The following is a 12,792-nucleotide window of genomic DNA, read 5'->3' on the forward strand; positions in this document are numbered from 1 at the left end:
AAGTTATTTAAATGAAAGCGGGAGAATGTAGTTTGAAAGATGTGAGCCGTCGTTTGTGACCAGGACATGAGCGTGGCAAGGCTGAAATGTTTAGTTAGGAAGAACTCAAGTCTCTTGTCCCAGATTGACTCTCCTTAAAATCAGGATCAACCATAAGATGAGCAGATGGTGTTCTCATTTAAAATTTCCCCTTCCTGCTATTTCCCCAGTATTTTTATCATGAAATAATGTTAAAATGAATTTTAAGGCAGGGTTGGGGGAGGTGGCTAAAACAAAGAAGCCCAAAAGTATACCATGAAGAGGAACAAGATTTGCCTTTACAATGGGAAGGTGGCTAAGCAGAGCTGAAATGGGGAAGGGGAAAAGGGTTTTGGTGGACTGTGTGCAGTAACTCTTAGGCCCCTTTTTTAGCACCATCTAACACATCCCCCTGTGTGTCTGTCATGTAGGTCAACTAGTATTATCTCATGCTTTGGAACTGGCTCCTTACTGTTGGAAAGCCCTGCTCAGATTATTAGAAGGGATCCTTCTGTGATAATCACACCTTTCCCTCTGGTAGAAATTAGATATTATAGCCTTTACTAATTACAGGCTAGTGGCTCCGGTGCCCTCCCAATAGTAACTTGCTTGGAGATAGCAGCTGGAAATTGGGGTAGTAAAGCAAATCCAGAAGAGGCTTATCAAGCCTTTCTTGGCCATAAAATGGAAATAAAATATCATATTCGTGAAGTTCTATGGAAGGAAAAATTGGAAAGATAGCGTAAATTGCTTACTAAAGAGAATTTTGCCATCAAAACACCATCACATCAGCCTCTGTGAAAGCAAAAATGCAATCAGGAAAATTACTTGAAATGTTTATGTTTACTTCTGGTTTTCAAATTAAAGTAGAACAGCATGTTCCTCTGGGTTGTCATTCAAATTCTCTCTTCCTCTCCTGATTCCTATAAATATAGTAGCTGATAAACTCCTTTCTTTAGAAGTAGAAAGACCATCCCAAAATTGACAATTTTCTTTTCTTTTTTGAGAGCCTCATCACTTATATGACACCTGGAAATCACAAACATATCTAGTTCAAGTTCTTGATTCAAGAGACGCTCATTTCTGATTTTAAAACTAACATGTAAAATCTCTGCTGAGAACTATTGGACTGCCTTAGTTTGCAAGTCATGCAGCCCTAGATTGTATGAGTTTGGACACTTCTTAGAGGTCAACTAGGTCACGAACCAAGTTCTCATCCCAGCCAAGACCTTTCCATACGGCATCCTCAACAAATCTTGTTTCAGCTTGGGTTTTGATGACTCGGTACTCAGTGCTTTGAGAGTAAGACCATTTGGACAGCTGGCGTACACAGTCCCTCCTTACATTTATCCCCACTCCTGCCCCTCTTCCACTTGCTTAGTTCTGTCCTTTGGAACAATACACAATGCCTTTCCTTGAGCCGGGCCAGCACATCAAATAGTCGAATGTCAGCTGACAGGGGGAAAAGGCTCTCAGGAACACAAGCCTCCCCATTACAGCAAAGTCCAAATTCTGTTCTCATTGCCTTTAGTTCTTCCTTCCTTTCTCTGTCTGGCTGATCTCTTATCTCCTTTCTTTCCTTCAACTGGAGAAAACATGATCAACCCAAGACACAGAGGATGGTAGGTGCTGGGGTTAGAACACCAAGCAGCTTAACCTCTGTCACTGTGTAACAAAAGGCACAAGTAAAGGGAGCTAGCCATTTTCTTTCCCTATATTCCAGACGTGGAGACTCAGATTGTCTACATTCTTTACGTGTGGGTGTAATAATTTCCGATCAAATTCTAACTTCAGCCTTGGGCTCCATTTCCCAGCTGGGAACTAATAGGAACAGCAGTCTAGGAAGGTTACATGAATCTTAACTCGGGGGGAGGAGGCTAGCTCAGAGGCCTCATTCTCAAAGGCTGGAAACAAGACCTGCAACGCCCCAATCTTGCCAGACACCCTGGCTCACAGCACAGGGTGAGCTTGGCGCTCCGGCCACCAGGGGGAGCTCGTGTTGGCCCAGCCCGGCGTGGGCGTGGGCCTGGGCGTGGGCGGCCGGGGCGGAGGGTTCTCGTCTCTTCGGCCGCGCGGGTCGCGTGCGAGGACATGAGCGACAAGTATGCTGGTCTGCCGCGGGCCCGCCTGCATCGGGATTTCATCCACGCCAACTCGTGAGTGTCCGGCAGAGCCAGAACGGGGGAGGGTCTCCACGTGGTGGAGAAGAGTTGGTCCATCTCCTAGGCAAATACCCAGTTTCAAAACAAAGGAACTTGGTATCGTTGATTTATGGAAATATTATTTGTGTTTATTTAAAGTTGTTTATGCTTTTTAAAAAAAAAAAATGGAAAAGTGATAAAGATACATATATGCTGGGCCAGCCTAACTCCTTCTGGTGTTCTTCAGTTCACACCAAGTGGTAGGAAGGCCCCACATTTAACGTTTAACAAAACTATTTAATTGTGGTCAGCAGAACCCTAATTCTACCAGCCTCGCCCATCTCTAGTGATTTCTCTGCCCAAAACACTGACATTTTAAAGATTAAAGTTCCCCTCCAGAGAATAATTTGTATTTATTGATTCCAGCCTCTGTGGCCTCCTAGTCTTTCCAAAAATGTAACCTATCTCAGGATAGAATTCTCACATTTTAGTTATTCAGGGCACTCTTGCTTCTTTGTCAGGCCCAGATGCCTCTTGGCTGCTCATTAGGTGTTATTTCAAATACTAAGGTTGCAGAGGCGGGTGACACAGGTTTTCTGTTCCATCTGTCGTTTCCAACACAGCAAAGCATGGTGGCGGGTGGCGGGTGATTCACAGTGGTATGTCGGGAATCTTTTAGTAATTTGGACTTGCTGAAAGTCCTAGTTGACCTAAGGGTTGCACCAGATTTGAAACCACAGAAATGAAAGTGTAAAGAAAGCCAGGGAAAGGCCAGCCTTCCTGTGTGGGACAAACTGTAATTTTTACAGAAAGCAGAGTAAAACAGGCAATATTCAGTAGCCATTTAGTTTTTCTCTCTCTATCATGAATGATTGATTTCAAGCTGGAAAGGATGGGACAGATGGTTAAAAGTTAACTGAGGTGGAAGACAAATGAAGAAATAGCAATTTTCAGTGAGTTTAAGAAAAATTATAAGCCAAGTGCTGGAAGGGCTGTGAATTTTATCTCAGGAGGCTTCCTCAGCCTCGGTTTTTTATAGTTTCTGCAACTATTGCTCCCCAGCTTCTTCCTCCCGGAAACCACCTCGTGGTCCCCCCTGCTCACACCCCGTTATCAGTTGGTGGTCTGGTAACTTAGCAACAAAAGTGGCAAAAACGTGAACAAAACAAAATCAGATACAGATTGGCATCTTCTCAGCAGCCCTAGGTAGGTTTTTGTTTGAGACTTCCCTCAGCAAAAACAGGAGTGATCTTTAATTTCCCCCTTGCTTCACCCCCACATCCGGTCCATCCAGTCTTCTTCTTGCTGTCTCTAACTGTGTCTCAGATTCATCCATTTCTCTCCATCTCCACTGCCACGGACTGTAGTCCAAACCGCTGCCATCTGCCTTCTGGAATTCTCCACACGCCCTCTAAACTGGGTTCTCTGCTTCCTGTTCTTGCTCCCCTATGTCCATTTTCCTGAAAGCTGCCACAGTGAGCTTTTAAAACAGTAAACCAAATATGTCCCTCTTCCTGAAACACAACAGTGGTTTCCAGTTGCGCGTAGACCAACCAAGTATGAGCTCCTAACCTTGGAGTTGGAGCCCTGCGGGACCCGGCCATCCCTGCATCCCAACCTGATGTCCCCGTTTGGCCATGGCCAGGACAGCCTGGCCTCCTTGACTGTTTCCTGCTTCAGGGTCTCTGCACCTCCTGCTCTTGCTGGAGAGTTTTCATGCTGGCTCTGCAAGGGGCTGAGTTCTCCTCGTCCTGCAGAGCTCGGTTTAAACGTCTTGCACGAGGAGAAGCCCTCCCTGACCTCCAGGCCGCTCCTCACCAGTGCCTCTTCCCCATCACCCGTCCTCATTGCAGCTAATCCCAACCTGTCATTTCCTCTTTTTTTGGTTTACTTGTGCATTTTCTGCATTCCCCACTGCCTTGAGCCCCAAGAGGGTAAAGACCATGTCTGTCCACATTGGCACATGACAGGCAGTCAGTAAAAATGAAACAGTACAGAAACGTATATGGCCTTTTTTTTTTTTTGTCAGAATGATTGCAGTTGCTTTCCTGAAGGATTGTTTATATACTGAATTTCTGTGCATTGAATCACGTGTTTTAAATTCACTATAAAGGCCCGTGGTTTAAAGTGCTAATTTTGTAAAGCATGTCACCTACACTTCTCTTTTGCCCTATTTTAGATTTTTATACACCAGCTTTCTTTGCGGGAAGGGACTTTTTCTGTAACAATAGTATTTAATAGATTTTTGTAAGTGACAAACTTGCAACCTGACTCGCATCAAGATACCCCACATCAGCATGTGTTTAAAGTTAGAAATTCCCAAAATAATGGATATACGTATGTACATTTTAAAATTTTAAATTTTAAGCTTACATACTGTCCTGTGGCCTGAGGTGTCTGGAGTCTCTGAGATACCACAGGTGATCTTTCCTCTTGTACGAACGAGCGGATGTTTTTTGATAAATGGGTCTCTCTTGCTTCTGCTACTTGGTTCCTAAATATAAAAAGACAATTGCATGCTGCATCTGCCCTTAATGCTGTGATAAAGTTGCTGCTTGCAATATCCGCATCGGGAAATGAAAAGCAAGCGTGGGACCCCGCAGGCAGCCTGCTTTCACCCACAGATGAACGCATGAATAGTGATGGCTTCTGATGTGATCTGTTACCTGGAACCTGGCACTAGGGGGTACAGGAGAGAGTGACCTCAGGTATTCCATGAGGTTATCTGTGAGGTGAAAGGATCCACAGAAAAGCAAGATTAGTGGGGCAAACAGGGGTCCCCTGCTCTCCTGGGCCTGCAGACGGCACCTGATGGCCTTTTAGTGGGCCAGGATTTTGATCAATATTTTTCAGAAATAATTTGACCTTAAATAATGCAATTTTAGTGAAAAATTCTCTGAAAAAAGTTGAGTGAATGCTTATAAAGCAATTTTAAACCATCAAAATATGCTCTGACTACAGTAAGGTCGCTCAAGTGTTTATTTTATTAGGAGTGGACAGGATATTTTGGCAATTGTGTTCTAGCCCTGGCTTTCTAAAGGAGCACATCTACGTCAGAATCTTGACTGTGCCAAGAAAGTTGTTTCTAGAATAATTCTTCATTGATTATCTGTCTAGATCTGGAGAACATTTGTCTGCAAGCTTTTTGAACCTTTTATGCTGAGTGCAGAATTGATTTAGCTTTTGGTTTTCCCTCGATTTCTTCATTAGCACCACTCACAGCTTCCTTTTCGGAGCTCTGGCTGAACTGCTAGACAACGCAAGGTAAGGCTCGTCTGGGGACGGTTATTGTGGGCACTTCATGGCGTAAATCAAGTCTGGTTATATTTAAAGATGAAAAGATAATGTCATTTTTTCCCACCTGGAATGTTTTGTGAGTTGATTTCCTATAAAATCAAGATACAATCGGAAAAAGAACAGGTGAGAGGAGGAATTCTTCATCTTTATTGAGTTTGTATTTATGATCAAACTTGAAGTGCAGGTAAACTGGATGTCAGTTTTTGTGTTAATAACCATGTAATAACAGTTATTCATTGGAATGTTTTTTGAGTTATATATCAATGTATACTGTGTCTTGAGAATTTAGATTTGGGTTTGGGTGTTTCTTGAAGTCTGCGTTGAAGCCAACTGCATAGGTAGGGAGAATATAGCTAACTGTTGTTGATTTCTTACTACGTTATCAGACCCTGTTCAAAGCACTTTATATACGGGTATTAACTCGTTCATCTTGACGACAACACTTTGAGGTGGGAATTATGATCCCTTTTCTATAAATGTGGAAACTGATGCCCCGAGAGGTGAGATGACTTATTCAAGGTCTTACACTTAATATTTGGCAGAGCTAGAATGCAAATTCGGGCTGTCTGGCTACAGAACTCCCCATGCCATTTTACTGTCTCTGACAGTTACTGACTTTTAAGGGACCTCTTTAACAATCTAAGGCCCACTCAATAGTATGTTTGTGGCGGCTTGCGAGGGAGTCAGTTTTTCAGCTAACTGAATATGGCATTTGATTTGTTTTACATTTATCTTTCTCTATAACAGAAGAGTTTACTGACCTTTCAAAGTCTACCCACGAAGTAGTAAGTGCTTGCTAGATTCAGGATCTCAGCAGCGAGACCTAAATGCCCTGCCACTGATTGATGACTGTATTTCAGCGTTTCTCATTTTCCCCCATTTTTGGCCAGCACTAAGTAAAAAGTCACTAGCTCCTCCTTACATGAAACTCTCTCTCTCTAGAACTAATGGAATCATAGTTATCACAGAAAAGGAGGGAAGAGGAGACAAAGAATAAAGTTGGTTGGTCAGGAGAGCCGTGAATAGAATTTAGAAGGACCTAACAGGGATGGGGCCGTGACACGTGGATGTCCGCGGTTAGTCTCTCTACAGGAGGTCAAGGTTGCCGCTGTTGGCTTCTGCTCAGAGCTCTGAAGCAGGGCTCCTCCTGTATCCATCAGTCCTTCCTCCTACTGAATGTCCATTCTCAGCAACTTGACATCTGGAACTCTGTGAGAACACGTTTGTTTATTTTGCCAATGTCTTTTCTCCTCTGAAGTTACTTCACTCATTCATACAGCCAAGGAGGGCAGGTAAAGTCAGAATGTAAAAGAAATAGAATGATGGAAACAGTTCATGTAGTGGAGGCTGATCGGGTGATTGGCAAAGGTTGACTTCAGAAGTGAGACAAATATGATCAGGAAAGCAATTCTTAAGGGCCGCCTTTGTGACCTGGCAGCCCCCTGACCAAGTCCAGCCTGTCTCATTTTGCTTGGATCACGTTGAAAGTTTGCACAGTGTTTATAAAGAAAAGGAAGAAAAGAAGGAATTGCTTGTAAGGTTTATGAAACAGGAGGTGCCACATAAAAATCTGAATCTGTTGCTTTCTTTTTTAAAGATTAGAAGTAGCAAGCTCAAGGCCACATTCCTCCGTGGGATCAGATGTGTAGCAAGTGTTCTCTGGGACTAGCCTGTGCCTTCAGCTTTGCCGTTCTCAGTGTCCCCTTGGCCAGCCCAAGCTCCTCAATTCTGTGTTCAGTGGACACTTGAGTTTGCCACTGCTGCTTAGATGTAGTATCTGGCATCAAATAAAGCTGTTTAACAGACTTAGGATGCTGAGTTGGTCTCATGAAGCAGGTCTTCATAAAGTCCTTGCGTTGTTCTAAGAAGTTACTGTATATCGTATTCAAGATTTTGATGATTTCCTATAGTTGTCAAAATGAGAACTAGAAGATATTACAAGAATGTTGTAAAGAAAGGGGGAAACAATGTTACAGTATAGGAGGGGATGGTTGGGGGCCTCTTCCTAATGCAACAGCTATTCAGAGAGAAACTACCTGGGCCAAAGTACAAAACTTCTTCTGAAATGTCTTAATTACGCTGTAAAAGTGAGTGATTGTTCTGTGCCTTATCACGTGGAAATTTCTATATGAAGAAACCGTTTCTTTGAAAACTTCCATTTCAGTACAGTGACCTTTTTTGAGCACCTATTATGTATATAATTCTTTATCTAATATATATTTAATTGTATAATGGAGATGATATCTACATGTCATGCGATTGTTGTAAGGATTAGAAGAGAAGGTTCAAAAATGCCTCATTCAATGCTTACTTGACACACAGAAAATGCTCGAGACGTGGCAGTGGTAACTCCAGAATTTCTGCAGAAGAGGAGCTTAGAAGTGGCAATTGACTAGAGGAAGGAGCTAAGGGACTAAATTTGAAACTGGGCTTGTAGGACAAGTACAGTGTACCTACTCAGATTGTTTGGGGTGGTTTTGGGTTGAGACTGGTGGAAGTTTTGGGAGAGACCCCGATTTCTCCATCAGAATCCCACGGGTTGTTTTTATTATTCTGAGCTTCCTTTTAGACTCTTGCCCTCAACAAACCCTCTTCCACATCAGCTAAGACTTCATTCCTCATTGTCTTCCTCCTTTCCCTCACACCCCTGATATTGAAACCAGGATCTTCTGGCTCTTTCACCCTTCCTTTTTAAATTTTTACTTTAAAAATAATTTTTAAAAATATACAAATAGTATCTGTGAGTTGTAGACAACTGAGAAAAGAAGAAAAAAGGAAAAGTAACCAGTGATCTCATCACATAGAGTGGGGGTCAGCCACGTCTCTGTAAAAGACCAGGTAGTAAATATTTTCATATTTGCGAGCCACGTGTTCTCTGTTGAAACTACTCAACTCTGCCATTGATGTGTGAAGGCAGCCATAGACAATATGTAAATGAATGGGCATGATCGTCTTCCAATAAAACTTTATTTATAAAAACAGTTGGTGGGCCAGATTTGACCCATGGGCCTTAGTTTGCCAACCTAGAGAAAACCACTGTTAACGTTTCGATTTTCTTTACTTACAGATATGCACATGTATACCATATGTGTTCTTAAAAATGTGATCATGCAGCACATATTACTTAGTTATTTGCTTGTTCTTTTCATCTTTTTTTAAACTAAAATATATCATGAAAATCTTTCTATAACCTCTGGATTATTCTCCAACCAATTTTTTTTTTAATATTCATATCCATTTTGTTGTGCTTTTTGTGTAACTACCTTTAAATTCCATTTCTCCTTTTAAATTTCTAAGTTTCAGGCTTTGTAACATTCTCAAGTTACGAGTGATCATAGGCTTATGTATAAATGCAGAGTGAAACATTTTAGTAATTGTTTTTGAAGCAATTTAAATGGATTTCTCTATTGTTTGCTGTCTGACAGTAGGTTATACCTCATAAGCAATTCAGATGAATGTAATTTTTTAAAGCATAATTTAATATTGAAACGATGATGTTTTTATATTTTTCCAGAGATGCGGGGGCTGCAAGACTTGATGTGTTTTCAGGTGAGCAGATTTGCTTTCTTCTTTTTTTTTCTTCTAATGGAGAAGCCTGTAGTTATTTTGCTTTTATTTTATTTCATGAAATCAAACCACATTCTATGGATTTTTAATGTAACCTAAGTGCTTTGTGAGTACAGTGACCCAGCGGGGAGCCAGTTTGAGAAAAGTACACTCCGAGAGTGACATTGTTCCCTTGTTAGGGGACCCATTTACAAAATTAGACCTTCCAGGGTTTTGTGAAAGCATCGAACTGATTTGGAGCAGTTGGTCTACCACGAGAAAACCATATTCTTTTAAAAAAGCATATTAACTTATGGGTATTTATAATTAAGTATATGTCATTCCCAACTTACCACAGTTTTAAAATGTGTAAGTGAACGTACAGGATGAATGTTTGAGGGCTATAAAAGTGAAACCAAATATGTTTTCTTCATTGACTTCATTTTTAGTCACCAAGTATTTATTGCATTTATTAGTTCATTTCATTAGAATATGATGCAAATGAAGTTAGGCTCTGGGATCCAGTCCTATAGTTAACACTACCTAGGGAAACTCTTACAGTGTTAAAATTGACCCCCAACCCCGATTCTGTCAGCTGTCCTGTAAATATTGGCGGTTGGTTACTGGCGAGAGGATATGGTCCTGATGTAAATCCATATCTGTATTTAAGAAGAAATTCACTTCAATTCAATTTTCTAAGTGCTGAATATCCTTGCTAGGTGGTGCTCCTGGTTCCTGAGGGAGAGAGACATGGACATCTTGAGATATCTAAGGAAACATAGTAAATGATACACTTCTTCCCTTTCTACTCTCCCGTTTCTGAAGAGTTTGAGACGTAAAACAAGAGAGTCTTTAGTACTGATCATTGCTAGTTTGGAGAATGGAGCTCAGGGAGAGAGTGTCGGGCACTTGCCCACCTGTGGAGGTAGGCTTCCCCTCCAAACTGGGCTGCCCTGGGCCAAGGGAGGAACTCACGCTCTCTGCAGGCAGCTTGCTCCCAAGAAGGCACGGGAGAGATCTGAACTGAGCAGTCCAGTTTATTCTTCCCCAAATCACCAGTCAGATGGGTGAGCTCCCTGCAGCAGGAAAAAGTGAGTCAGGGGTCAGAGAAAGGCCTCTTTATTGATGCTAACTGAGCTCCATTCCACATGGAAGGAAACACTGGGAGTGGAGAAAAAGTGGTCTCCTTACGTATCCAGTTCTACAGGGTAAAGTAGAATAAGTCTCTTGGCTGGGAGAGATTCAAAGTATGGAGGAAACATAGAAAATGCCTCCCTCATATTAAAGAGCTAGGGCGTGAAATATGGGTGTGATTTCGTCGAGTAGTATAGGAAGAAAAACTATGAGAAAAAGAATGGTGGAGTGGTTCTGAGAGTCATTCATGAGTGTCTGTTATGGATGAGCAGAGCAATTATTCTAGGTGCTAGAGAGAAAGCATTGAGCAAAATTCAGACCAATTATGTTTGACTGAGTCTGTGCTCTCCTAGAACACGCATTCTAACGGGGAGAGATAGACAAGAAAGAAATGAACAAATAAGTAATATACCAGAAATGATAAGTGCTAAAAGGGAAAGAAAATTAAGTGAGATAAGAGAACAAAGTGATAGGAAGAAAGTACTATTTTTCATGGGTGATCAGGGAGTTTCTCTGTGTAGGCAGTATACTAGCAAAGACCTACCTGAGTGATGCCAGAGAGCCAGCTGCGTAGATAGATAGAGAAAAACCCCTTCAGGGAACAATGACGACACGGCTGACTAGAGCTAAGTGTTAGAGCCAAGTGGAAGAGCACCTTCAATACCCCACTGAGGTTCTTTCTGCAGACAGAGGACCATTGAAGACTTTTGAGCCATGTCTCCTGGAAAATTATAAATATTCCCTTTTCAATTTTAAAGAAAGATACTGTAGCAATAGCATACAGGATGGTCTGTAGATGGTCTGTAGAAGTGTGAAAGAAGGAATAGCAGGGAAGTGGGCCTGTGGAAATGACTTAAGCAGGAGTTCATGAGAATTTGAACTGGGGCAGTGGTCCTAGAAATGGAGAAGGCAGAAAAGATTTAAGCTGCCTTTCATTCAGAGCATATTATTGATGAAGAGTTGAAGGATTGAGAAGAATTATCTGGAATCATAAAGTACAACAAATGTAATCAGAATTTACATGTTATATTCTTTTGGATTTGTGGCCGGACACCAGCATGGCATGACAGTATTCGTTTCATTCCACTGTCTCTAGCACTTGGCATTGTGACAAAAAACAAAAAGGAATCTTGGCAATTTGAGTTGAAAGTGGCACTTTAGGTTATATGTGTTTTGTGAAAAACTGAACTTAACGGTTTTTGGTTTTAAATTATTTATTTATCTTATAATTTTTTTTTTATTGCAGCAAACCCACAGTATGGCTATCAACCTAGCAAATTGATTTTTCTTAAAAAAATAAATAAACTAGGGCCAGGGCATATGCTCCAATAGATAGAATTGTATGGGAATGCATAATTAATCTAAGCATTAGGCTAGTTTTCAGATTATTTACTAAGGCCCCTGAATTACTTTCTAATCTTAAGCTTTCTTCAAGTAACTTGAGGGCTATAAAATTCAGACTGAGTATTTTAACCATGGATGTTTCATATGTTTGTGTGTATTAGTTCTAGTAAACATAGGCATGCATTGACTACATTGTTTTGGTGCTCACCAATGGCAGGTACTGGACTAGGTGCTGGGTCCACACACTGCTTGCTTTCAGGGAATCAGCATCCTTGTGTAGGGGTCTGTGGAAAATAAGGTGTGTATCTACACTTTTATGGATAGAGGGCCCAGAGCTTCTATCATGTCTCTGAGGAAATGTGTTCCCAAAAGTGTAAGAGCCACTAGTCTGAATACATGAACAGGTATTTGAATATACTATGAAAGGTAGGAAACACACATTGCAAAGAAGACATTCATTATGGGCACCTGATGAGGTGGAAGGATTAGGGAGGCTTTCTAGAAGAAATCTTATATGAACGAAAGATCTAAAGGGAAAATAGGCCTTAGCCTGGTGAGTCAAGGATGGGAAGAGTGAAGGGGCAGTATGTGCAGTGGCTGGAATCTGGAGAGAATGTAGAACACTGATGGAGTTGCAAAGACGTTTGAGATGTTCAAGATTAGTTCAAGGGGAGTATGGGAGGGGGAGGGCGTGACAAGAGATGAGCCTTGAGAGTGTATTAATCAGAGTTCTTCAGAGAAACAGAACCAGTAGGAGGAGAGAGATAGGATCTCTCTCTCTCTCAATCTATATATCTATCTATATTTATATATAGTATATCTATGTCTATATATAGAGAAATATATATTGAGAGAGAAATATATAGAGAGAGAGAGAGAGAGAGAAAGAGGGAGGGAGAGGGAAAGAGAGATTGATTTTAAGGAATTGCCGTCACATGATTATAGGGGCTGGCAAGTCTGAAATCTGTAGGGTAGCTGGCAGGTTGGAAATCTGGGTAAGAGTTGATGTTGCAGTCTTGAGTTCTAAATCTTTAGGGCAGACCAGCAGCCTGGAAACTCAAGCAGGGTTTCCGTGTTGCAGTTTTAGGCAGAAAATTACTTGTTTTTTGGGAAACCTCAGTCTTTGCCTTTAAGGCTTTCAACTGATTGGATGAGGCCCACCCACATTATGGAGGTTATCTGCTTCACTTAAAATCAACTGATTGCAAATATTAATTACATCCACAAACACGATCATAGGAACATCTAGACTAGTGTTTGACCAAACAACTGGGCACTATATACTACCCACGTTGACACACGAAATTAACCA

The 12,792-nt window shown here is 41.4% G+C and overlaps 1 protein-coding gene across 1 annotated transcript in view; it reads left to right on the forward strand.

Moving 5' to 3' along the window:
• The first annotated feature begins 2,035 nt into the window (after positions 1–2,035).
• MORC1 (MORC family CW-type zinc finger 1) overlaps positions 2,036–12,792 on the forward strand; it is a 168,046-nt gene continuing 157,289 nt past the window's right edge. The window contains exons 1-3 of the mRNA XM_023623810.2: positions 2,036–2,174; positions 5,370–5,423; positions 8,971–9,005. Coding sequence (XP_023479578.1) covers positions 2,110–2,174; positions 5,370–5,423; positions 8,971–9,005 — 154 coding nt within the window. The 5' untranslated portion in view covers positions 2,036–2,109. The remainder of the gene's footprint in view (positions 2,175–5,369; positions 5,424–8,970; positions 9,006–12,792) is intronic.

The sequence above is a fragment of the Equus caballus genome, chromosome 19, assembly GCF_041296265.1.
Source record: "Equus caballus isolate H_3958 breed thoroughbred chromosome 19, TB-T2T, whole genome shotgun sequence".
Taxonomy (NCBI): domain Eukaryota; kingdom Metazoa; phylum Chordata; class Mammalia; order Perissodactyla; family Equidae; genus Equus; species Equus caballus.